This window comes from Hyperolius riggenbachi, chromosome 3 (genome assembly GCF_040937935.1).
Source record: "Hyperolius riggenbachi isolate aHypRig1 chromosome 3, aHypRig1.pri, whole genome shotgun sequence".
Lineage (NCBI taxonomy): Eukaryota > Metazoa > Chordata > Amphibia > Anura > Hyperoliidae > Hyperolius > Hyperolius riggenbachi.
This window is the reverse complement of record NC_090648.1, coordinates 222,023,228-222,049,229: the sequence shown is the minus strand read 5'-3', so window position 1 is coordinate 222,049,229 and position 26,002 is coordinate 222,023,228. Positions and strand designations below refer to the sequence as shown.

The 26,002-nt window shown below is 43.1% G+C and overlaps 1 protein-coding gene across 1 annotated transcript in view; it reads left to right on the top strand.

The window, feature by feature from the left end:
* The first annotated feature begins 333 nt into the window (after positions 1-333).
* The window catches only part of CIB2 (calcium and integrin binding family member 2), a 53,926-nt gene continuing 28,257 nt past the window's right edge, over positions 334-26,002 (top strand). Inside the window, exon 1 of the mRNA XM_068272594.1 lies at positions 334-714. Coding sequence (XP_068128695.1) covers positions 664-714 — 51 coding nt within the window. The 5' untranslated portion in view covers positions 334-663. The remainder of the gene's footprint in view (positions 715-26,002) is intronic.

The window sequence follows — 26,002 nt, the reverse complement described above, 5'->3', positions numbered from 1 at the left end:
TTTAGTTTAATTTGTGTGCTAAGAAAAAACTGATTCAGTAAAAGCAAGAAGTTTTAAATCAGGATGATACCATTTATTGGCTAACTAAAAAGAATAAGAATAAAAAGCTTTCGGCCTTGCCTTCGTCGGGCTTTTTGTTAAGTAAATAAGAGGCTGTTCTAAAATAAGAACAAACTTAGGTAAATTAGCTCGTGTTGTTGACATGTGTACTGAAAAGATGCTACAGTATTGGCATGCTTCAGGATTAGACAGACGCTTTGTGTTATCTCTGCGCCCTCTAGTGGCCAATTACAGATATGCTGAGCTGTAACAATTTAGAGGGAGTGTCTTGTCTTTACTGATGCACGAAGAAGCACATAAAACATGCACAGTCGTTCTGGAGGTTGGAAGCAGCTACCCAAGCAGCCCGAAGAGTGAGAATTTACCGGAATCTACATAGCATCCTCAAACAGCTGGATTAATAAGAGATCTACAACAGCCAGCGAATGATTCTAGAATTCAGATTATCCCTTCTCATCATTTCTCTGACCAAACGGTCCTGATGCAGCCTGTGTCCTTTATTGCCCCTTTTGCCTCCGTGTAAATGCCAATGCATACATTAGACAGCCTTCCTGCCCACTCCTGTGTGATGCATTTCAGGAGAGAAAAGATCCCTAATCTAACATGGGAAATAAGCAAACGATATTTACTGACGAACAGCTAGATGCTTACCAGGTGAGATGCAACCCCTGGATTTCATGTAGTGTACATTTGTGTAGTATATATGTGTGGCTTGTTTTACATTTGATTGTGGATATTTATTTATTGTATTTATAAACTGCCAACATATTACGATATATGTGATGTTTTTGTCGATATATGTGATGTTTTTGTCGACTGGGTACAGTTTTATTTGGGTACTGGACAGTTTTTTATTTGAAGTGTGTATGTGTAAAAATGCAATCAGTGTTCAGAATTAGGCTGAATTATGCTCAATTATATGCATATATACATATAGGCAGTCAACTTACCACTTATGTTATGAGCCTATATGTACACAATGAACTGTGTTCAGTCCATAAACTTCATTAAGTTATTGTGATGTACAAACATAGCTTTGACAGGAAATGAGCGCTTACTGTGCTGTGACTCACACAGTATGGTCATTAACTTGGTCCTGATGTAACAATGAATGACTCCTTGTTATGAAGGGGATGTCAGGATATGATGTAAAAAGAAAAGGGGCTTTAAGAGATGATGACAATGGTAGGTGGGCTGGTTTGAATGGATGATGATAATTGGTCCAGAGTATCATCCCACACATAACCATACTCAGATAAGGATGTTATGTGCCTGGGATAAAGGTAGTGCAAAGATGGGGCCTGTGTCCAGAACATAAAGTGATGGACTGGATAGGAAGCTGTTTTGGATGCCAGTTAGATGGCTGCAAAAATGATAGCTAAACTCGAGGATGATTGAAGTCAGTATTGGAAATGAGAAACGGCGCAAAGAAGTTATATAAGACTTTTATTTTTACTTTATGAGTGAGTTCTCTTATTTCAGTGTCACATTCCATTCCATCTAAACTTACTTGCTTATTGTCCAGAATCAGATGTGTGATTGGCAGGGTCACAGTCCCAGCTGGTGATGGCTTGTTACAGAGCATGGCCTTCTACAAATATATCACTGCATGACCTGTCTGCAGAGGCCTAGCTGGATTATATGGATCCTGTCACAGAGAAAGAACTGCAGCCTCTCTGGTTTGTGGGTATGTTGAAAAACTGCATTAGGTCGTGCGATGGGGGGTGAAGGAGTTTGATAGGTTGTAATCTGTTTTCTTTCCATGGTTCAATTTATGTTACAGAAAACCTGTAACAAAGAAGGGGTTAAAATTTGGATACCTACCTCAGCAGTGCTTCCTGGTTCTCTTCTAGCCCTCAGTGCTACCCAGGACCCTCTCCTTCTTGCGGCCTCGCTCTTGTCGGTAAACGAGCACATTCCCACTAGGCACATCCCAACTAGGTACACATGCCCAGTAGGACTAAGGTCTTCTGCTCAAAGGAAAAAAGCTGTGCACAAGTACAGTAGCTTTGTCTACTGGGCATGTGTGGAACTTGTTCGCGCATGCCCAGTATGGCTGTGCTTTTAGACAGTGGGAGCACGGCCAACAGTTACATGTTTAGAGGGACTACCGGTTGGCATGGTGGGGTGTAAGAGGACTGGGGAAGCCTCTGGACTATCTGGATTTATTAATTAAGATTTAACATTTTCAGATTTAGTTTTGCACTTCCTAAGAGATGGCCCGAAATGTTCGCCAGCGAGCAGTATTCTGCGAACTTCCGCTTTTCGCATTTGCGGCGAACAGCGAACATTTGGCATGTTCGACCCGCTCCCTAAACTTTGACCCCTTACCTCACAGTCAGCAGACACATGGCAGCCAATCAGCTAGCACCCCCTCCTGGACCCCCCACCCCCATCAAAAAGCAGTTGCGATGGCCATATTGGATTCATTGGCTGCTGGCTGATATTGTACCCATACACGGTACAATAAAAACATTCGATTTTCCCTTTTTTTTTTACCAAAACGATCAAATCGAATGGAAGTTGAAAAGAATCTTTTTTTCGATCAAGAAAAACGAACGATTATCCTGTTTTTTCTATAAAAATCCAATCAGACATGTTGGAAAAATCTTTATATTCCATATAATGGAATAATCAAACTAAATTATCTAATCGAAAAAAATAAAATAAAAATTGTACCATGTATGGGCACCTTTACTGAGAGCAGGGTCAGACTTGCTTCAGATTGGTAGGGGAAGCATTATCTAGGCCTGTATTCTTGTTCCTTACTTGCTGTGAAAGCACCCCAAACAGCCCTTTTGAGGGATAGCACATCGGTCTTCTGTGTTTTTTTTTCGTGTGTGACACCCCGCAGCCCACTGACACCCAGAGCTGTGTGCACACTACTGCTGTTGTTGATGCCTCATTAAGTTGCAGACACAGAACCACTCCAGTGCATTATTATTTGACTGTATTCTGATAGTATTCTGTATTCTGCTCTACCTCCACCTCCTTCTACACCTTGTCCCCCTTCTGTTTCCCCGCACCCTCTCCCCTTCTGTCTTTAGACTTCCTTTTGGCCCTCAACCCCCATGCACCTCCCTTTCCCCCCCCCCCCCCACACACTCTACCCACACACCCCCTCAGCATAACCTTATTCCTATCCATCCTACCCCTAGGCATTTACTCCCTGTTTCCTGTGGCCTCTGGAATGCCAGGTCCACCCGCAATAAGCTGCTCTCTGGAACTCGCTCCCTCCAGCCACCAGACTCGCCCCCACCTTTAATACCTTCACACAAGCTCTCAAGACTCACCCTTTCATGTTCGCATACCCCCCTACACCAGCACCATAATATGTTCTGTTAGACACCCTCTCAATAGATACACCTATTGTCTCCACCCCCACCCTTTAGATTGTAAGCCTCTGGCAGGGCCCTCTCCCTTAGTGTTTCCAGCATGATTATGCAATCTTACTGACAACCACCCCTTTTGTGAACTATAACAATCTCTATTTTGACCTATGACACTGTATTATCAAATCATTTGCATGATCTTGTTTTGTTGTGAGTTTCCTGTATGTCCTACCTTGTATGTTAACCCTTTTATCTATTGTGCAGCGCTGCGTAATATGTTGGCGCTTTATAAATACAATAAATAATAATAATAATAATAGTACTATTGCATTTCTCTGTGTGTGACACTACACAGCCCACTGACACCCAGAGCAGATTTCTGCCCTTTAGGGATTAAAACCCAACTTTTGGCATGGTCCCCCTGTGGCATGACAGTCCAGGGTCGACGCTGCTGCCTGGAGGGGATTAGGAGAACGTTGTGGGCACAGTAGGAGTCCATGGGGCTGGAAGAAGCCCCAGATATGTTAAAATCATTTTTATTTTGACTTACCTGTAAGTTTCCTTTTAAAGCCCTATTTACATTTGCATTGCGTTGAATCTCATTGCATCCCATTTGGGAAACACAACTCTTTGTAACTTAACATATTAACCAGCTGAGCGGTCTGGACGAGCTCAGCTCGTCCAACACCGCCAGCGGCTGCCGCTCAGGCCCTGCTGGGCCGATTTTAATGAAATAAAAAGCAGCACACGCAGCCGGCACTTTGCCAGCCGCGTGTGCTGCCTGATCGCCGCCGCTCTGCGGCGATTCGCCGCGAGCAGCGGCGAAAGAGGGTCCCCCCAGCCGCCTGAGCCCAGCGTAGCCGGAACAAAAAGTTCCGGCCAGCGCTAAGGGCTGGATCGGAGGCGGCTGACGTCAGGACGTCGGCTGACGTCGATGACGTCACTCCGCTCGTCGCTATGGCGACGATATAAGCAAAACAAGGAAGGCCGCTCATTGCGGCCTTCCTTGTTTATTCTGGGCGCCGGAGGCGATCGGAAGATCGCCTCCGGAGCGCCCTCTAGTGGGCTTTCATGCAGCCAACTTTCAGTTGGCTGCATGAAATAGTTTTTTTTTTATTCAAAAAAAACCCTCCCGCAGCCACCCTGGCGATTTAATCAGAACGCCAGGGTGGTTAAGTGTAAATAGGGACTATGGCGATCTGAGCTTTATTTGTTTAAAGAGAACCCGAGGTGGTTTCTAAGAATCCTATCAGCACACAGAGGCTGGGTCTGCATATAATGGGCATGGGGGAGAAAAGAAGGAGGCATCCTTCTTTATCCCCAAAAGTGCATATCATTTATGAACCTCCCTTAGAGGGAGGTTCCTTAGATCATCTGTTAAAGTGAACCCAAGGTGGGTTCTAAGAACGCTATCAGCACACAGAGGCTGGGTCTGCATATAATGCCCAGCCTCTGTTGCTATACTGCTCCCCCCCCCCCCCGCGCTCTGCTATCCCCCATAAATCATCAGCCGAGCTAGCAACACACAGCGTGTCGCAGCCGGCTGTTTACCTTTTGCAGTGTCAGTCTCGTCCCCGCCTCCTCCATAGCGCCGCTCTCTGCCTGCGTCCCATCCTTCCCTGCTGATTGGAGGGAAGGGACGCAGGTGGGGAGCGGCGCTATGGAGGAGGCGGGGGAGCGGCGAGACAGACACTGCAAAAGGTAAACAGCCGGCTGCGACACCCTGTGTGTCGCTAGCACTGCGTTTGATTTATGGGGGACAGCAGAGCGCAGGGGGGGGGGCCTGGGGGGAGCAGTATAGCAACAGAGGCTGGGCATTATATGCAGACCCAGCCTCTGTGTGCTGATAGCGTTCTTAGAACCCACCTTGGGTTCACTTTAACAAATGATCTAAGGAACCTCCCTCTAAGGGAGGTTCATAAATGATATGCACTTTTGGGGATAAAGAAGGATGCCTCCTTCTTTTCTCCCCCATGCCGCACAGCCGCAGGTTCCCGCTGGTCATTTTTTTATGTCCACGTAATGCATGCCGGGAGATGTAGCTACCATTGATATGGTTACATCCCTAACCATAGATGGATACATCCCAATACACAAGGGGGGGTTGGGGCTATGGAGCAGCACCCCTAGGTAAGCAAATGCCTTCTTTATCCCCAAAAGTGCACACAGTTGTTTTTTGTTTTCTTTTCTTTTTTTAATAAAGTTAAATTCCACTTTTGTTTAAAAATTGCTTTGACGTGTATCAGTGGTACATTTAGTGATGAAATGTTATGAAAGATAATTTTTTATATGTTACTGTTCTCACTCTACACCTCCTCTGAGTGTCAGATACATTGCTGTAGACCAGAGTTCAGTAAATAAACCAATATGGTGACATGACATCTCACTAATATATAGATGACTTTGATAACTTTTTGTGCCTGATTTATAGTCCCAGAAAGTAACAGATATAGATACATGAAAAATCACAGTTATAAGCCATATCTAATATTAAATAATAATATTCAGACCAATTTAACCACTTCCCAACTGAGGGGTTTTACCCCCTGACCACCAGAGCAATTTTCACCTTTCAGCGCTCCTTCCATTCATTCGTCTATAATTTTATCATTACTTATCGCAATGAAATGAACTATATCTTGTTTTTTTCGCCACCAATTAGGCTTTCTTTAGGTGGGACATTATGCCAAGAATTATTTTATTCTAAATGTGTTTTAATGGGAAAATAGGAAAAAATGTGGGAAAAAATTTATTATTTTTCAGTTTTCGGCCTTTATAGTTTTTAAATAATGCATGCTACTGTAATTAAAACCCATTAAATGTATATGCCTATTTATTCCGGTTATAAAACCGTTTAAATTATGTCCCTATCACAATGTTTGCCTCCAATATTTTAGTTGGAAATAAAGGTGCATTTTTTTCAGTTTTGCGTCCATCCCTAATTACAAGCCCATAGTTTATAAAGTAACAGTGTTATACCCTCTTGACATAAATATTTAAAAAGTTCAGTCCCTAAGGTAACTATTTATGTATTTTTTTTAAATTGTACATTTTTTATTTATTTTTTAATTACAAAAAAAAAAAATTGGGGAGTGTGGGAGGTAAGGAGTTAATTTTTTGTGTAAAACTAGTTTATTTGTGTGTAAAAAATGGTTAGGGTGTAGTTTTACTATTTGGCCACAAGATGGCAACATTACCAATTTGTTTCATGCGACCTGCAAGCGTCCTTCCGGACGCTTGCAGGAAGTAGAAAGAGGCTGGGACTTTGTTATTTTTTCACAATGATCGCGCTGCTCAGCCGAGCGGCAGCAGATCATTGCGGGGCTTAGATCAACGAACGGGAATGGATTTTCCCGTTCGTTGATCTCTGGGCGAGCAGGCGGCGGCGTGTTTACTAGCGGCGGGCGGCGTGTTTACGAGCGGGAGCGCGGACAGCGGCGGGAGTGCGCAAAGTACGGATTTCTCCGTCCCTGGGGGTGAAAGGATGGAAAAAGGGGCGGAGAAATCCGTACGCGCGGGGGTAAAGTGGTTAAAGGTGGAATCTTGTTTTTTGTTTCTCGTTTGTTCTTTAGGTCATTGTGAAAATTGAAGGGTCTTATTTATAAAGAACTGTTGATCAGCTAACAAATTAACAGTCTTTTTCTCCCCATTAGTGATTACTACTTTCATTTCCTACAGTAATTACCCTGGAGTTCCAATGAGAAATTTCATTCAGTTAAATAGAGTAAATGATTGGCAGGAGTAATTGTTACTTCACAGATTAAGCAACAGTGATATCTGGCCCATTGACTTGTATTACACATAGCATTCTTCAATGTTACAATGCTGAATGCTATCTGCTGGCTGTAAAGAGGTGATTTTGCTGACACTGAAGTGACAGATGTTTCAAGTGGTCAGAATGCTTATAAACATTGGGATCTGAAAATGCCATTACTTCTACTCAAATAACGGGACTTTTCTGACAGCAAGCTTTTCAGTGCCTTTATAAATATGCCCCTTAATCTGAATCTGAATCAATTTATATGGCCAAATAAGTTTGCACTTACAAGGAAATTTACTAGGCAGTTGCTTTATACTAGGTACACATGATGCAATTTTCTGACAGATGTACTGTCAGAGCGATTATTTCTGACAGGTCCGATCTGGTTTCTGATCGGTTTTCCATTCACTAATGTGGAAAATAGATCAGAAATAAGAACAGACCTGTTGGAAATAATCGATCTGACAGTAAATCTGGCAGAAAATTGTATTGTGTGTGCCTAGCATAACAGACACAAACATAGTGATACAAGGACAGACAGTATATATATTACAAGTCAAAGGCAATATATAGGTTACAGTGGCAGTAAACTGGGTGAGAAGTGTTCATTTTCAGTTCTATGCTGTAATGCTTTCAAGTCCTAGCAGATTTAGTGTTTTTCTGCATTAAGCATGGCTGCCTCTTGAGGGAAGAAGCTGTTCCTGTACCTTTTATTTGTTGCTGACCAGAATCTTACTCCTGAAGGTATAAGCTGGAAGATGGAGGTAGCAGGGTAAGATTGGTCAGAGACAATCTTTGTCGCTTTCTTTCTGCACCTGCTAGAGTAAAGATCCTGCAGGAAAGGTAAACTGCAGCTAATTATCCTTTCCTCTATTCGGATATTGCGCTGCTGCCTCACCTTTTCTAGTACTGAGCAGGAGCTGAACCATACAGTCATAGATGATGTCAGGATGGATTCGATGATTGCAGTGTCGAACTGCACCATTAAAATTTTTGTGGTAGGCTTAACTTTTTCAGCTGCTGTAGGTGGTACATCCTCTATTGCTCTTTCTGCATAGATTATACACGCTGGCTCGATCCCGGCGCATCCCCACTCGTCCCCGCGGGCGCTCCTTATCTTCCGCTTGATTCCCCGCTATTGTCCGCCCGCGGGGATCGAGCGGAGAATCTATCCGGCGGGTCATCGCACTTGTTGGATATTATCAATCGAGCCATCAGTGGCTCGATTGATAAGGAGCAAACGCTCTGTGTATGCCCAGCATTAGGGTGGCCACTAACGATCCAATCTTTTTCATCCAATCTTACCATTTCAATGTAATATAAGGGACTTCCTATAGTATCTGTTTAACCACTTGCCGACCGCACGCTTATACCGTGCGTCGGCAAAGTGGCAGCTGCAGGACCAGCGACGCAGTACTGCGTCGCCAGCTGCAAGCTGATTAATGAGGAAGCAGCCGCTCGCGCGAGCGGCTGCTGCCGATGGCGGCTCGCAGGCTAAATGTAAACACAAGCGGAAATAATCCGCTTTGTTTACATTGTACGGCACTGCTGCGCAGCAGCGCCGTAAGGCAGATCGGCGATCCCCGGCCAATCAGCGGCCGGGGATCGCCTCCATGTGACAGGGGACGTCCTGTCACTGGCTGCACAGGACGGATAGCGTCCTGTGCAGCCCGGATCACCGGGAGGGAGAGGTAGGAGAGGGAGGGGGGTGAATGTTGCCGCGGAGGGGGGCTTTGAGGTGCCCCCCCCCCCCCGCAACTAGCCTGCACGCAGGAGCGATCAGACCCCCCCTGCACATCATCCCCATAGGGGGGAAAAAAGGGGGGCGATCTGATCACCCTGATCTGTGCTGGGGGCTGCAGAGCCCACCCAGCACAGATCACAACAAACAGCGCTGGTCCTTAAGGGGGGGTAAAGGGTGGGTCCTCAAGTGGTTAATATATTTACTCAGTTTACTCTTATACTACATAGCTTTGGTACGATTGGATGAAAACGATTGGATGGTTATTGGCCACATTTAGAGACTTGAATTACTCTTCTTGGGTTACTGCAGATCCATTTATGATTAGGGGAGGTGCTGGGGGGGGGGGCAGATCCCAAGAAGTCTATTATCACCTCCATGGTCTTAAGAGCATTAATATTATATATTAGTATTACTGTAAAATTCCAAATATCCCTTACCATCTATTGTAGTACAACCCCACTCTTTTTCTTAAAACTTATAAAAAGTAGATTTTTTTTGTGCGTGTCCGAAGAACAATGTTACAATTTTTCATCTTTGTCAATTTTCCCATCTAAAAGCTGTGTATTTCTGTTTCAGTAGAGGAATGCTAAGTATTCTTGTAAGACATTAAATTCTATTGGTCCAATACCTGAATTCTCTTGAGAGCTAGACCTCATTCAGATTCCTCAAACCATTAGGCTAGTTTTACTCAAGGGTGTTGCAGTATGTTGTGTTACAACATACTTATAACACAACCAAATACAACATTTTGGGTGAAAAGTGAGCTCCAGAGCAGGGCAGAGCTGGGCGAGAGGAGCACATGACCTGGATGGATGTAAGACAGCTAGGATAGGTCAATAGGAGGCAAAAGGTGACAAACAGGTGCGGCAGGTAAGCTGCTAGCCTCAGTAAGAGTAGGGGAAGGGGATTGGGAACTTCGATTTAATGCATGAAAAGAAGCAACTTATCAATGTGCGTAACATATGCAATTGTAGCAGTACAGTATATGTTCTGCGTTGTAACAAGAGGATGCTCTGTATCTCACTGATGATGTGTGAACTGTTCATGGTCTTTGAATCGCACCGTGTTACAGTACACAATATGCAGCATATTTTGAGGGGAGGTAGGGGTTTGTGCTTTACAGGTGTTAATAACCAGTGCTTTAGCTATGCAAATGAGGTAGTTAAAAAGCAGTCGAATGTGGCCTTGGCTCTCCTGAAAACGAAATACAGAGAAAAACAACTTTATCTGTCTGAATAAAGACTGCTGATAACAATATTGTCAGTGGCACTGCTAAAGATATATGGTTCCCAGTGTGAGTTTTACACTGAGCTCCCTCAAATTACTTCTACATAAAAAAATGACACCTTTTTCACATATTAAAGGATACCAGAGCTGAAGATAGTTGGAGAACTGGGGGAGCAGACATGTAGGGGAAAACTGTACTGCTGCCCACCGCTCCCCCCATTCTCCTCTAATCCATTACTTTCTAACCTAAATGCCCCCCGGCAGCCTCCTTCAGGCATTAGTGCACAGGCGTGTGTCCTACTTTGCAAGCCCGCTGCTGGGAGCATACTGTGCTTGATGTCACGATTATGTCATGCTCTCTTGGTAAGTAAGGAGGGGTCCAACTCCAACTATCTTCAGCTCTGGTATCCTTTAAAGCTCTTAGGCTATCTACACTGTGGGACTGTTTTCTTTAATGGACCACAACGGGCAAATGAACAGGTCAACTGATCCTATGTTAAGTATAGGATCCATTCAGACATGTCCGCTGTGTCTGTTGTGTCCTTTGACATGATGGAATGCAATGTCCCGTTCTATGTGGCTTTTCCAGACTCTGGATGAGTATCAGAGCTCTTCAGAGCTTCTGTTTGGGAGACACTGGGTTTAGAAGAGGAAAAGAAAAAGCAGGGACACCAAGAGCCCAATCTGGTTTAGTATGGTCAGTAGAAATTGAGGAATCAGTAGTGTGTCAATGAATGGATACTCACACATCTAGGTTGCTATGATAAGCAACCACTGGTAGCAGCATCTGGAGAAGTACTGTCCCCTCTCAGCTTTGAGAGTAAGAGATGGCCACTACTCCAAAAATAACACACTTTATGATAAAAACATTTTAACCCCCCAACAAGGGTGACTATGACAATGTGAAAACAATAGCTGGAGACAACCTGACAGCATAAAACGATAAAAATCTGTTTTAAAATGAAAGTGTTAGCTTACCTTCATAAAGTCAACTGAACAAATATTGCATATGTATTTATTCAAGCACAATATTATTATTATTATTATTTATTGTATTTATAAAGCGCCAACATATTATGCAGCACTGCACAATAGATAAAAGGGTTAACATACAAGGTAGGACATACAGGAAACTCACAACAAAACAAGATCATGCAAATGATTTGATAATACAGTGTCATAGGTCAAAATAGAGATTGTTCTAGTCCACAAAAGGGGTGATTGTCAGTAAGATTGCATAATCAAGCTGGAAACACTAAGGGAGAGGGCCCTGCCAGAGGCTTACAATCTAAAGGGTGGGGGTGGAGACAATAGGTGTATCTGTTGAGAGGGTGTCTAACAGAACATATTATGGTGCTGGTGTAGGGGGGTATGCGAGCATGAAAGGGTGAGTCTTGAGAGCTTGTGTGATGATATTAAAGGTGGGGGCGAGTCTGGTGGCTGGAGGGAGCGAGTTCCAGAGAGCAGCTTATTGCGGGTGGACCTGGCATTCCAGAGGCCACAGGAAACAAGGAGTGAATGCCTAGGGCTAGGATGGATAGGAATAAGGTTATGCTGAGGGGGTGTGTGGGTAGAATGTGGGGGGGAGGGAAGGGAGGTGCATGGGGGTTGAGGGCCAAAAGGGAGTCTAAAGACAGAAGGGGAGAGGGTGCGGGGAAACAGAAGGGGGACAAGGTGTAGAAGGAGGTGGAGGTGGAGGTAGAGCATGTGGTGATGGGGGAAAGCAAGATGGGGAGGGAGATAGCTGGGAAATGGTGGAGGGGTCAGGGAGTTAATAGGAGGGAAGGGGTACATTTTGTACTGAAGGGATAAGGTAGGATGGGGTGTGGAGAGTGGAAGCATAGACAGGGGGACAGCAGTTAGACCAAGATGAGATAAATGTCACCAATGATGTGGCTGAAGGGGTTCAGCAAAGTTGCATCAATAATCAATCTGGTAAGGAGCAGTCCATAGGAGATCAGCAGTGAAGTTGGCAGATCATCAATGATGGCAAAAAAAACCCAGCTGTGTGTGATTGGTAGATGGGGTGTCTGGTTGGTAATGACGTAACTTGTCTGGAGGTCGGCGATGGATCAGTTGGTGGGGAGTTCAGCGGTTGAGCAGCCAGCAAAAATCAGCAGTGGTGTGGTTGGTGAGGCATGGTGAAACCATCAGTAGTTTGGTAAGCGGGTGTGCAGTGCTTAAATTTAGCTGGTGTATGTTCAATATGGTATTGAAGGTACTTCTATGCAGGGTGTAGAAAATCAGTAGATGAACAACAGCCCAGTGTTTTGTGCTAGTTCACGTCTGTTCCCTTCTGGCTCAATTCTGGTATAATTCGGTTTGTCTAAAGTACCCTTAAAATGAATACCCTTTACATTTATACCCTTAAATGTATACACTGCTGACCAAGGTCATGCTGACTATATGATCTGCTAATATATCCCTGACTAGATAGATGCTAACAAGCAGACTTGTTAGCATCTATAGGGCTATTGTTCTTGAATAAACAGGTTTGAAAAAAAAATGAGGCCGGCACCATCCATAGTATTATGCACTTTGCTACAAGACTGCCGCCCACAATAGCGAAGTTTTGGAGAGCCATATAACGCTTTTTTTTTTCAAGCTATGACAGTGATAGCTTATGAAATTAGTTATACGTAGTTTCTTATACCGTAATAAAGAGCATAATACTATGGATGATGCTGGCATCATTTCTTTTTTGCATGATATCTATCTGAGAGCAGATTTCCACGGCACATTGCATCCTCTAACTTCCTCTAACTTCTCCATTGAATAAAGAAATTTAAAATACTTGATCAGTTGACTTCATGAAGGTGGGCAAACATCTTCATTTTTAGATGGATTTGAATTGCTTTATCCATTTTGGGAGAGCCCTCACCTTGTCCATTGCTCTGTAATTAGCCATCCTCCCATTGGACACCTGCTTTTTCATTTAGCCCTGTTTTGAATGGAATTATGTAAACTCACCAGGAAGATAAATCAAACTCAAAGAAATTAAATGGTGCCAGAGGTGATGCTAAATGGGCATTTCCATGCCTTGTTCCATTTAGAGAGCATTTATACAGGAATCAGGACAGACAGGATATACGGTATGTAAAGCAATTTGTAAAAGATCGTTTTAGAATGTGACATCTGAACCTCAAGTTTCCACCGTGTGGTGACAGAAGAAAGAATCTCTGCAAAATGTATGAGTGAGATGGAGGTTGGGTGTGCTAGTAAGGACAAGGAAGGAGGTAAAGCTGACCATGAAGGTGCTTTATGCCCTTGCCAGTGGCCATATTCTGGCGCCCACCTTCTCTACCACTGCTGCAGTTAGGGCTCATTTCCATGGACAGTTGAACTATGTGCTCAGCAAGCAGTTACCAGGCAGCAGTGTGCAGTTACCAGGCAGCAGCAAGCAGTTGTGAGAGTTTGAGAGGCTTTTCACTGCCTACCAACTGCTCGTGGAAAAGGGCCTTAGGGCCAGTTCACACGGCCGGTTGCGTTCCTGTCGCCAATGTGAAGTGCTTTTCTGCTACTGAGCAGAGAAGTGTTTGGCATTGTTTCCCATCGGTTCATCGTCACGTCATGTTTTGAGCCGCTAGGGGGATACGGAATTGTGAACACAGCTGATACTAGTAGCTACATGCAGTGTTTCAGAACATTCTATCAACCTTGGCACTTGTGCAATCTATGACAATCACCAGTTAATGCATTGACATAAACACTGCCATTCATCTGAATGCCATACGCGGTGGATTCCGACGGTACATGCACAGATGCCGACAGCCATCAGTCTGAACCAGCCCTAAGGCTTGTATTTAGCACATCATAAGCTTGATTCACTAAGTTGTGCTGCTACAGCAGCACAGCTTAATGACTACAGGGAGTGTTATAATTCCCTGCGCATGCTATGCAGCCATAGCGTTTGCAGTCCAATTACGCTGGGCTCAATTAGTTTAAAGAGCGCTTTGTTACATTTAACAATCGCTCCACTGAACCCGCCTGGAGCCCGGCAGGTCCAGTAGCTTCAAAGAACGATATTGCTGCAGTTTGATTGGCACTGTAGGCTGTCTATCATTTGACAGTCAGGCTACTGGGCCAATCAATAACACTCCCTGTAGTCATTAAGCTGTACAGTAGTGCAGCATAGTGAATCAAACCCATGTGCTTTTTTATTTGCAGTGTCAGCTATGGTACAGATACAGTATATGCCATTCATGAAATGTACAGCACGCATCCACTGTCCAGAAAACAACATGCTGGATAGCGTTGTACTACAGCTCACAGAACTGACGTGTGAAAGGGCCATGAAAGACCATGGATGTGTTCCACCTGTCCTTTACATTGCCTTCTATGCTACAGCCCAACACAATGGGCACAGTGTTTACCGAGCCTAATTAAATATAACAGAAGCAGCTCAAAATAATTATCCAAGAGACCAGGACCGGAAGTATTTACTTTCCAATAAGTGGCTGGTGAATTCCCATTTAACATGGGCGGAAGTTTACGTTCGTAAAGGCAAGCAATGAATATTGAAACCAACATCAAACCCTTTACATGCAGGGTATAGCATAATTAGCTCTACCAGCAAGCTATCCTTATATTGTGTTGTGTCTGAAATCCACTCATGAAAGAAGAGACCTTTTATGTGTTGTCCTTGCTATGTGGATTTAGCATGTCTCCGTATGGTGAGGCTTGCAGAGGTGCTGTGTTATCCTCCTGTGTACATTCAGCTCACATGCCTGACAGGAAAGAGGATGGTTAATTACAAATGAGAGGAAGCTGTGAGCTTGGAGAGTCACAATCCTCTGCCATATATACCGAGTGCCATCTTATCCTTAGCACATACCTGAATTATTCATTCCAGATACTCTAGAGAACAAACCTGGAACTCTAGACAATGATAACATATCCTCCAGAACATTCTAACAGACTTCTGTCCCCATCCCCCACCAGCCATTAACCCACTGACTGCCAGCCATATAGATTATATAACATCACACGCAGTAGCAGTATAATATAGCCTCAGTGATGACTGTTGAAGCATGCTCTGCTCTCTCCAGTGTGATGCTGATGTTACAGTCCCTGTGCAGCCACATTATATTACCAGTATGTGTGCTAACTATAAACATATGCATTTAGTACATGGCTATTATCCTATATGCACTGCTTTTAATTAGTGAGCCTATAGAATAGTATATTCAAACATAATACACTGAAAAAAGCAATAAAAATCTTTGGTGACAATGTATTGTTCAGCATATGTACCTTGATTACTTATTTTAGGACAATATTAGGTAGAAGTGGCAGATTAGCGCTAGCGCAAGATCACGACATGGAATTTTGGGCACTGCCATAGGTGCCCGTGTTAAAATTAGTAATTACTGGCCACAGCAGGAAATTTGGTTGCCAGTGCCACCCAAAAAATATAGTGGACGCCAGAGGTGCCCTAGCAAAATAGCAGCATGGAACGCTGCACCCCCCAAAAAGTGGGGGACAAAACAGCAGTGGTGGAGTTCCACTATTATATAGTGGAACTCTACAGGGACTGCGGCAGACGTGTGGTTTTGAGCGGCTATATAGTCAATCGCTGAGAGCAGTAGTGCACCGAAGTTTGGCTACACTGATTAGGAAATGCACCGAGAATGTAAGTGTAGAGCAGTGGTCCTCAAACTAAGGCCCGCGGGCCGAATGTGGCCCCCTGAGGCTTTTTTACCGGCCCCCACACAGAAAATGTATTACTTATAGATGCGGTCAGCTCCATCTTTAAATATTGGTGGTCCGCATATGGAATAGCAGTGCTGGCTCCACCCATCCACTTGGAAGCCAGAAAGCAGTCATTTCGCTGGTTTTCAATAAAATTTCACATCAGGTGACACTGCTGTCCACTTGGAATGCAGGTTGTCACCTGGATATACTTCACTGTCTGGCCCGCAAAGACTTCTACATCAACTTATGTATACTCCGGCCCCCCCAGCAGTCTGAAGTATGTTGACCCGGCCCGCCTCAACCAAAAACGTTTGGGGACCCCTGGTGTAGAGAGTCTTCATCACCGATACAGATCCATGTTGTAGGCAGTCACATGCAGCAGGAGGCTGGAACCCCTGCTGTTATTGTTACCTTGTTAGTTGTGCTCATAACAAATAGCTTAGAATACCAGGTGTACCTACACTGGAGAGGTCACATTAAGCAGAGGCAGACTTGCTCAGTAAAGACTAAAGAGACCACAGCTGAGATTCTCCTTCATCTCAGATCAAGTGGGGTGGACTAGTGACGGTGTAGATGAGACAGGCTACAATGAGATTGAGGACGCTGTTTGTTTGTTACTAGATCCTAGCTTGTCCAGTTCATTAGTAATAATGTAACCCTATTATTATTGTTATGGATGAATGTTATAATGCAATCATCTACCATGGTGCTGTACACCATAAGATACAAACGAGTGGTTGATACAAATACACAGTTCATAAACATGTAAAAGACAAATAGTTACATTTGTGGCAGAAAATGTACAGATATGACAAGAAACACCAGGAGGTAGGGGTATGACCTTAGGAATTTACCATCAAGAAGCAGAGGGGTTTGATAGACAGGTAAAGCAATGAGGTTGATTTATTGAAGTTAAAGAGCCTAAAGAGCCTGAACTGAAAATAAAAAGTCAAAATAACCATACACAGGTCATAATTACCTCCTGTGTAGTCTACTTCTCAATCTCTTTCTTCTATCCTGTCTCTCCTGCGTCCCGTTTGTCCACTGTGATCAGTGGAATTCTGTGTCCTCCATTTTGAAAATGTCCATTACCCCCTTACAACTTCCTGGTCAGCACACTGTTAAACTGTTATATCACCTACTTGAGCCATCAAGAAGCATGGACATTACCTTGCACATTCAGTTGTAACTGACAGCAGCTGATATATAACTGACAGCAACTGGTATATTTCAGTTCTGACAAAATCTTGTCAGAACTGGAAGGGATCACTGTAAGAAGAAAATGGTGAGCTTCTGAGAGGAACTAAAGCGAGGTAAGTATGTAATATTCATTTGCAGCTACGTCATGTGTTTATTTTAAATAATTGTACTTGCTTCAGGTTCCCTTTAAAGAACAGTGGAGGGCTTAAATCACTTGGCACACATGTACTGGGTTTTTCTGCATTTGTTCAAAATTATCTGCTTATACAGTAGGTGACAAAAGTCATATCTAAATATAGTGAGGACATCTGAAAGTTTGGGGCTGATGCACCAAATAGCGGTAAGACTGCTGTGTGTAGGCGGGCCAGGGCATTTACACCATTACTACTAATTACTACTAGGGAGCACCGCCCGGTAACCCATTAGCGACATGCGACCACGCACGAGTTATTTCTGTGGGGACAGCTTGTGACTGCAAAGTCCCAGACACAGGCAGTGCATGGCACTTACCGTTACTAATGCCGGGGAGCATGCCTATGCCATGTGCATCACCGGGTTAACACGCTTTGCTATGGTAATGCGGCATTACCATAGCAAAGCGTGTTAACCCGGTGATGCACATGGCATAGGCATGCTCCCCGGCATTAGTAACGGTAAGTGCCATGCACTGCCTGTGTCTGGGACTTTGCAGTCACAAGCTGTCCCCACAGAAATAACTCATTCTTTAATAAATTTAAGACAATCTAGACAACCAGTAAATTGCCAGCCTTTCAGCAGCCCTATTATGTCCTCATGTGACCCTGGCAACAGCTGAACTTTTGCAGGCAAGTAAGAAAAAAACATCCAGTGAAAGTTATCTGTATCACCGTTTGTTCTCCACCCTCGCCAACCTCATTAACAGGATGAATAAATGTTTTTGCATACGAACGTTCACATGTAAAAATCGCAGAAACGCAAACAAATGTCTATCAAAAAAAAGTGCAGTTGCAGGATCATGCATGTGGAAAATTGCATGCTTTGTCCTCAGGGACAATTGTGAACAGCCCCTAAAACTTATTTGGGTTTGGGAAGGTTCAACAAAACACTTTTTTAAAGGTGTATTCACCTCCTATATTCAGATAAAACTTGAGCTTTTAAACGTTATCTGTTCCCTGCACTCTGATGTTGTTTTCTCATACACACATGAGTTGTATTACCTGTAATTAGTTAATAGTTAAAGGTGCACTGTCTTGTTCTAGTTTGGTTCTACAAAATCTTCTATATAAATGTTCTACATAAATTCTACACATCATGTCAGTTTAGGTACTCTTTAACCCTACCTTAACCCAATAATATCCTCTGACCAATAACTATAGGCTAACCCCAGGGCCGGTTTAAGCAACAATGGGGCCCCAGGGCAAAATAAGCCTGGGGCCCCCCAACAGATACCCCGGAACAAAAATCAGCATTAAGGGACCTTTTTTGCAGCTGGTATAGTCAGGGGGTGTGACGCCCCAATCGGTCGGAGCTCCACATTCTGGCTACCCCAGCCTGCATGGGGGACAAGGGGTTAAAAAGTTTCAGGAGGTGGGACCCCACATGATTAAAAAAAAAATTCCCACACTAAACATACAAAAATAATTATTAGGAAAATAGGAAAAAATGCCAGGGATCTTCATACAGCCATATTGCGGCTGTATAGCGATCCCTGGCCAAAGCACTGCGGCTGCGTATGGACCCCCTGGAAACCCCTTCAGGAAATGTATTGCTCTCTCTTTTGATACATGTAAAATTACACTACCGTTAGGCTTGCTACTAAAAGTGACATTTACCGCATTTAAAAATATACTTTTTTCTTTCAAAACTTTAAAATCGATTTTCTCAAAAACTATAAGGTCTTTTTGAAAAATAGTTTTTTCCTCTTATTTCCAATGATCTCCTTAACATATCCTGCAAATTTAGGGTTTCTAGCATTTAAAGTGGATTTGCTATTAACCATTAAAGTCGGCGGGTTTTTAAATGTGTATTTTTTTTCCTTTGAAACTTTAAAATCGATTTTCTCAAAAACTATAAGGTCTTTTTAAAAACTTTTTTTTCCTCTTGTAGCCACTGGGGGCCCCTACAAGCTCTGGGGCCCTGGGGCAATTGCCCCCTTTGCCTCTATGGTAGCGCCTGCCCTGGCTAACCCTAACCAGTGCATGTAACCACCCATTGCCCTGACCCTTCTATGAATTAGCAACACATACATTTTGAGAAGGAAAATTTCCAATAATTATTTTAGTATGATGTTGCACACAGAAGAAATACAGATGAAAATACTATTTTTACTTAGGGCTGCAACCTATTTAGAACTGCTGCAACTTCTGTTGGGACTAGTGCACGGCAATTTTACTTGTACTAATGGCAGGAGGGCAGCACGTGCTATCCTATTAGCGCTATGCCCACTACTGGGGTTACGCGCCCATTGCCATGGGTAACACACACTGGCCCCCCTGCAGTTACTACCGTGAAAATTGCCATGCACTTTCTGCTCATGCAGATTTTAATGCTAATTCTTGCATCAGGCCCTTTGCTTCTTAATTGTAAATGCTCATTTATTAGAACATGCTCATTTTATTTATTAGAATGCTCATTCATTGAACAAATATCGTTGACAGTTGCGCAGGACAGTCACAGAGTGCCAAGGGCTTGAGTTATAGTTTCTGTCTAACACAGTGCTATGATTAATGCACTGGATGCTATTAAGGTCACTGTAAGTTCTTTTCACAAGCTTCTAATTTCTTGGTTTTTGGAGGGCATCATTACAAAGGAGATTTTGGGAGGAAATGAGCAATAAAGCTATATTTCCAGCATTTACAAACTGCTTCCTGTTCTGAATCAGATGCAGGACAGAGCATGTCCCTAAATGCACTCACTGTACGACATACTGAATTCCCACACTCTTACCAACATTTTTTCCAGGAATAGTGACTTGAAATGTTTAAAACATGTGCCTTAATGTATAAAACCAAGCCCTTAAGATGAAATAACATTTAGTAATCTTTAAAAGTATGTTTGTGTCTATTTTTTTAATTGAGATCTTTTGCCATTTTCCCACATACATTTGTGGTACAGTGATGTGAAAAACTATTTGCCCCCTTCCTGATTTCTTATTCTTTTGCATGTTTGTCACACTTAAGCTGGCCACTAACGGTCCAATTTCTAGCGAAAAATCGTTCGAGCGATCAGAAATTCTGATCGGACGAAAAATCGTTCACTACACCATCAACTAACCAATCATTGCTTCCTATCTATCACGACCACCAAGAAAATCCAAATTTTCGTTCGACGAAAATTCATTCGGGCGACATTTTTTTCACTCGTTCATAATCGATTGTGTCCACCAATGGAGATTATTTACAACCAATCCGATCAGAATTTCTGATCGCTCGAACGATTTTTCGCTAGAAATTGGACCGTTAGTGGCCAGCTTTATGGTGCCCATACACGATACAATAAAAACGTTCGATTTTCCCGTTTATTCGATCTAAATGATCGAATTGAATGTAAGTTGAAAATATTTTTTTTTTCGATTAAGAAATCCGAACGATTATCCCGTTTTTTCGGGAAAAATGATCGGACATGCTGGAAAAATCTTTATATTCGATCTAACAGAATAATCGAACTAAATTATCTAATTGAAAAATTGTACCAAGTATGGCCACCTTTAAATGTTTCTGCTCATCAAAAACCGTTAACTATTAGTCAAAGATAACATAATTGAACACAAAATGCAGTTTTAAATAATGGTTTTTATTATTTAGTGAGAAAAAAAACTCAAAACCTACATGGCCCTGTGTGAAAAAGAAATTGCCCCCTGAACCTAATAACTGGTTGGGCCACCCTTAGCAGCAATAACTGCAATCAAGCGTTTGCGATAACTTGCAACGAGTCTTTTACAGCACTCTGGAGGAATTTTGGCCCACTTATCTTTGCAGAATTGTTGTAATTCAGCTTTATTTGAGGGTTTTCTAGCATGAACCGCCTTTTTAAGGTCATGCCACAACATCTCAATAGGATTCAGGTCAGGACTTTGACTAGGCCACTCCAAAGTCTTCATTTTGTTTTTCTTCAGCCGTTCAGAGGTGGATTTGCTGGTGTGTTTTGAGTCATTGTCCTGCTGCAGCACCCAAGATCGCTTCAGCTTGAGTTGACGAACAGATGGCCGGACATTCTCCTTCAGGATTTTTTGGTAGACAGTAGAATTCATGGTTCCATCTATCACAGCAAGCCTTCCAGGTCCTGAAGCAGCCCCAGACCATTATACTACCACCACCATATTTTACTGTTGGTATGATGTTCTTTTGCTGAAATGCTGTGTTACTTCTACGCCAGATGTAACGGGACACGCACCTTCCAAAAAGTTCAACTTTTGTCTCGTCGGTCCACAAGGTATTTTCCCAAAAGTCTTGGCAATCATTGAGATGTTTTTTAGCAAAATTGAGACGAGCCTTAAATTTATTTTTGCTTAAAAGTGGTTTGCGCCTTGAATATCTGCCATGCAGGCTGTTTTTGCCCAGTCTCTTTCTTATGGTGGAGTCGTGAACACTGACCTTAATTGAGGCAAATGAGGCCTGCAGTTCTTTAGATGTTGTCCTGGGGTCTTTTGTGGCCTCTCGGATGAGTTTTCTCTGCGCTCTTGGGGTAATTTTGGTTGGCCAGCCACTCCTGGGAAGGTTCATCACTGTTCCATGTTTTTGCCATTTGTGGATAATGGCTCTCACTGTGGTTCGCTGGAGTCCCAAAGCTTTAGAAATGGCTTTATAACCTTTACCAGACTGATAGATCTCAATTACTTTTGTTCTCATTTGTTCCTGAATTTCTTTGGATCTTGGCATGGTGTCTAGCTTTTGAGGTGCTTTTGGTCTACTTCTCTGTGTCAGATAGCTCCTATTTAAGTGATTTCTTGATTGAAACAGGTGTGGCAGTAATCAGGCCTGGGGGTGACTACAGAAATTGAAGGTGTGATAAACCAGTTATTTTTTAACAAGGGGGGCAATCACTTTTTCACACAGGGCCATGTAGATTTGGAGTTTTTTTCTCACTAAATAATAAAAAAAATCAATAAATATGGTAGAAATGGGAAAAAAAGTGTTATGTTGACACATTACTTAAAGGACTTCCGAGGCCAAAATTAAGAAAATCACACTGTACCTTTTTATTAGCAGAATCCACGGAGGACGTCCTGCCCGTCCTCCGCTCCGTTCCGCCATCAATGCAGGTCTTTCCGTTCCCCTATGGCTTGGCCCGACCCCACCGAACGGGTCGCATCGATTCCACCTCTAAGATGGCTGCTGCCATGCTCTGCGGCTGCGCAGTACGCTTTGCACTTGGGGAGCATGCCGGGACCTAATACGCGGCGGGAGGCGGGCAATAGGCTGTGCAGTCGCGCTAGCGGCAAAGCGTACTGCGCAGCCGCGGAGCATGGCGGCGGCCATCTTAGAGGTGGAATCGATGCGACCCGTTCGGTGGGGTCGGGCCAAGCCATAGGGGAACGGAAAGACCTGCATTGATGGCGGAACGGAGCGGAGGACGGGCAGGACGTCCTCCGTGGATTCTGCTAATAAAAAGGTACAGTGTGATTTTCTTAATTTTGGCCTCGGAAGTCCTTTAAGAGCACTTATACTAATGTTCTAATGGTAGCACAGTAGTTAAGTGGCTGCTTGTCGGGAACACTTGCCTTGCAGCGAGTCTGAGGTTTGAAGACCAAAGGAAACCCCATCAGAATGGTGTTTTTATGTTCGCTCCATGTTTGTTTGAGTCATTGAAACATTCTTGCATTAAAAGGCTTGCTGTGAAAACTGGCACTATTGTGTTGCGGGGCAGTAGACTGTGAGCCCCTCTGAGGGACAGTTAGGCCTTGTTCACATTAGGAAACATATATGGCTGTGCGTTCGGGATGCAAGCGCACCCAATCGCACGGCATCCGCGTTCCTGTGCATTGCGCTGCTGATCCCATTCATTACAGTAAATGGGATCAGCAATGCGCTTTGTCAAACATGCATTCAGCAGTGCAATAGCACATCGCACTGCTGTGCAGCGCGCATAAACTGAATGTCAGCAGTGTTCTTGCTGATCGCATACTATACGTGCTGCCAAAATGCGCATAGCAGCACTTATAGTGTGACCAAGGCCTTAGTGTTATAAATTGTTCTATGTACTTTCAGAAACACTTTAGAAAATGTGGATTATTTATGATGTTCTTCTGTTAGTTTATTTCCTAGTTTATGCTCTCATATTTGTTAACCCAATAGCAGCTTCAATGGAGTTATCTCATTTGAGATGCGTGCACTGCTTTTACGTGCACTGCTTTTGCTTTTGCGTGCACTGCTTTTGCTTTTGCGTGCACTGCTTTTGCTTGTGCGTGCACTGCTTTTGCTTGTGCGTGCACTGCTTTTGCTTGTGCGTGCACTGCTTTTGCTTGTGCGTGCACTGCTTTTGCTTGTGCGTGCACTGCTTTTGCTTGTGCGTGCACTGCTTTTGACCTCAGTTGGCAGAACTTGCTGTGCTGTTCTTGGAATGCTTTGATCTCCCGCTACTAGCAGAAAATGTAGAAACTGAAAGCAGAAGTCCTCTATTATTGTCTCACACTGCTCTTCAATAGAGTTATCTCATTTGAGATGCGTGCACTGCTTTTGCTTTTGCGTGCACTGCTTTTGCCTGCACTGCTTTTGCTTTTGCGTGCACTGCTCTTGACCTCAGTCGGCAGAACTTCCTGTGCTGTTCTTGGAATGCTTTGATCTCCCACTACTAGCAGAAAATGTAGAAACGGAAAGCAGAAGTCCTCTATTATTGTCTCACACTGCCCCCTAGTGACAAGTGGCCATAAATACACATCGCAGCAGTACTAATTAGAAGCAGGGAAATGTAACAAATACGAAATAAAAAAAAGTGCTAAAATAAATTGGCCTCTAAATGAATTGGCTGCTAATAGGTTAACAAGTGCTAAAATAAATTGGCCTCTAAATAAATTGGCTGCTAAAGGGTTAAAGCGGACCCTAACTCTTGTACAGCAGACAAGAAAAACACATATAGTTGCTGAGAAATTCACTGTTCGTGTCTTTAGGGCTCTTTTCCACTATGAAATCCCGATCACAATTGCATTTTAATTTCTACTATGCGATTGAGCTACTATACTCAGTATAGTAGAGCTCAATCGCATCCAAAACGCGGCAGGACGACGATCGTGGTTGGACCAAAATCGCATCGCAATCGAATCGCACTAATGAAAATTGCTGCTGCCTTCTCCATTAGTTTAATGTACCTTGCGTTTTGCGATCGGAATCAAATCGCAAATCGCAGGGTAGTGGAAAAAGACCCTCAGGGAGATTAGCTTGTCTAATTATGCATTATCAGCAAGTAATCAGCAAGTGTAAATCAGGGTGTCAGCTGTGTCTGAACTGTGCCATGGTGTACCCTTGTTTTGGGCTTATATGTAAACACAGTAGGTTAACCCTTTCTGTGCTCCCAGGATACCAGGAAGTAATCACTGCAGGGGTTTTTGTAAGATTTCAGTAAGTTGTAACAAAGAAATGTTTTTCGTTAAAGGTTATTATGCTGTTGCTTATCTTTTAGAGCAGAGAAGAAGTACTGAGTTTAGGTCCATTTTAAATAGGCTCCACAATTACATGAAGTAGTATGTAATACATTATTCAGGATGCCCAAGTTTATGTCATTTATTCTGTTTTCAGCATCAAAATCCCTTCCTATATGTATATAATGCTGTGTATTTGTATGAACCCCCAACCTCCCACTGATGTTTAGCCTAGGCTATTTAGCTAGGCATCCTTCTGCCCCAGAGCATTCTGAGAAACTAGAGGCCTGATCCAATTCACTTTGGCCCATATGCAATTAACTTTTTTCTCCTAAGTTTTCTCCTAGGTGATATTTTCACACCTTATCAATACATGTTTTTTAAGCCACCAGCAAGCAAGAAAATACTCTGAATAATTTTGACAGTACTGTTTGGGGTACCTTTTCACTTGCAGAATGCTGAAACGTTATTAAACAGAAGATGAAAAATTCTCTCCTAGGAGAAAACTTAGGAGAAAAAGTGAATTGAATCGGACCCTAGGCGTTTTTTTCTGCTCTCTTTGGAACACACAAAAACCCCAAACATTCCACAGTGATGCTCCTTTCCAGCAGTAAAGATGTGGCCATCTATGATACATTTAAGAATGTAAATCAGAGAGACAAAAGCTTTTACAAGAGGTAAACATTGACTAAACAATTTATAAATTAATATTTTAAAATATAAATATATTAATCATTACATTATATTCGGTTAAGGTCCTCCTTAATGTATTGAAAGCTGTATTGGTCAAGATCATATAGCTCACTGAATAATTATATTTACTGAGAATTCACTCATTGACAGTCTGGTTAACTGGGACTCTCTTCAGAGGGATTCTACTGGGAAATGCAAAGCGCTTGCATTTTTCCTGCATGCTCGCTGTGTGATTTTGTGCCATGTGAATTGCATGGTTGTATTAAATTGAACAGGAATCCAGTCACAATAAAAATGCCCACTAGAGGGCTTTCATCAACTTTTTGGAAACGGGTGATCTCACAGTAGCTATTGCAATTTCCCGAAAATTGCAGTTGCTGTGTCTGCAGAATTTTAGGAGTGTTTGTACTTCAATATAAAGTATAGGATTGTTGCAAAATGTACAAAGCGCTTTTGCATTGCTGTTACTATCAAACCTATGGAAATCACAAATCGATATGGAAATCGCAATCGCTGTACAAATGACTTGATTTAAATTCAAAGATCGCTTCAAATCCACCAGAAATCACTCAGAAAAACGTTGCAAAAATCGCTACCCAAAGCGCTCAGTGATTGTGATAGCATTTTAGTGGGTCCAGCCCTTACATACTAGCCTTCTTGTAGAATGACTGGGTGAGGTTTAAGGAGCTTTGGCGAGTTTTATAGGGCATGTGTTCATTTTATTTGTTACTGTATTGTTT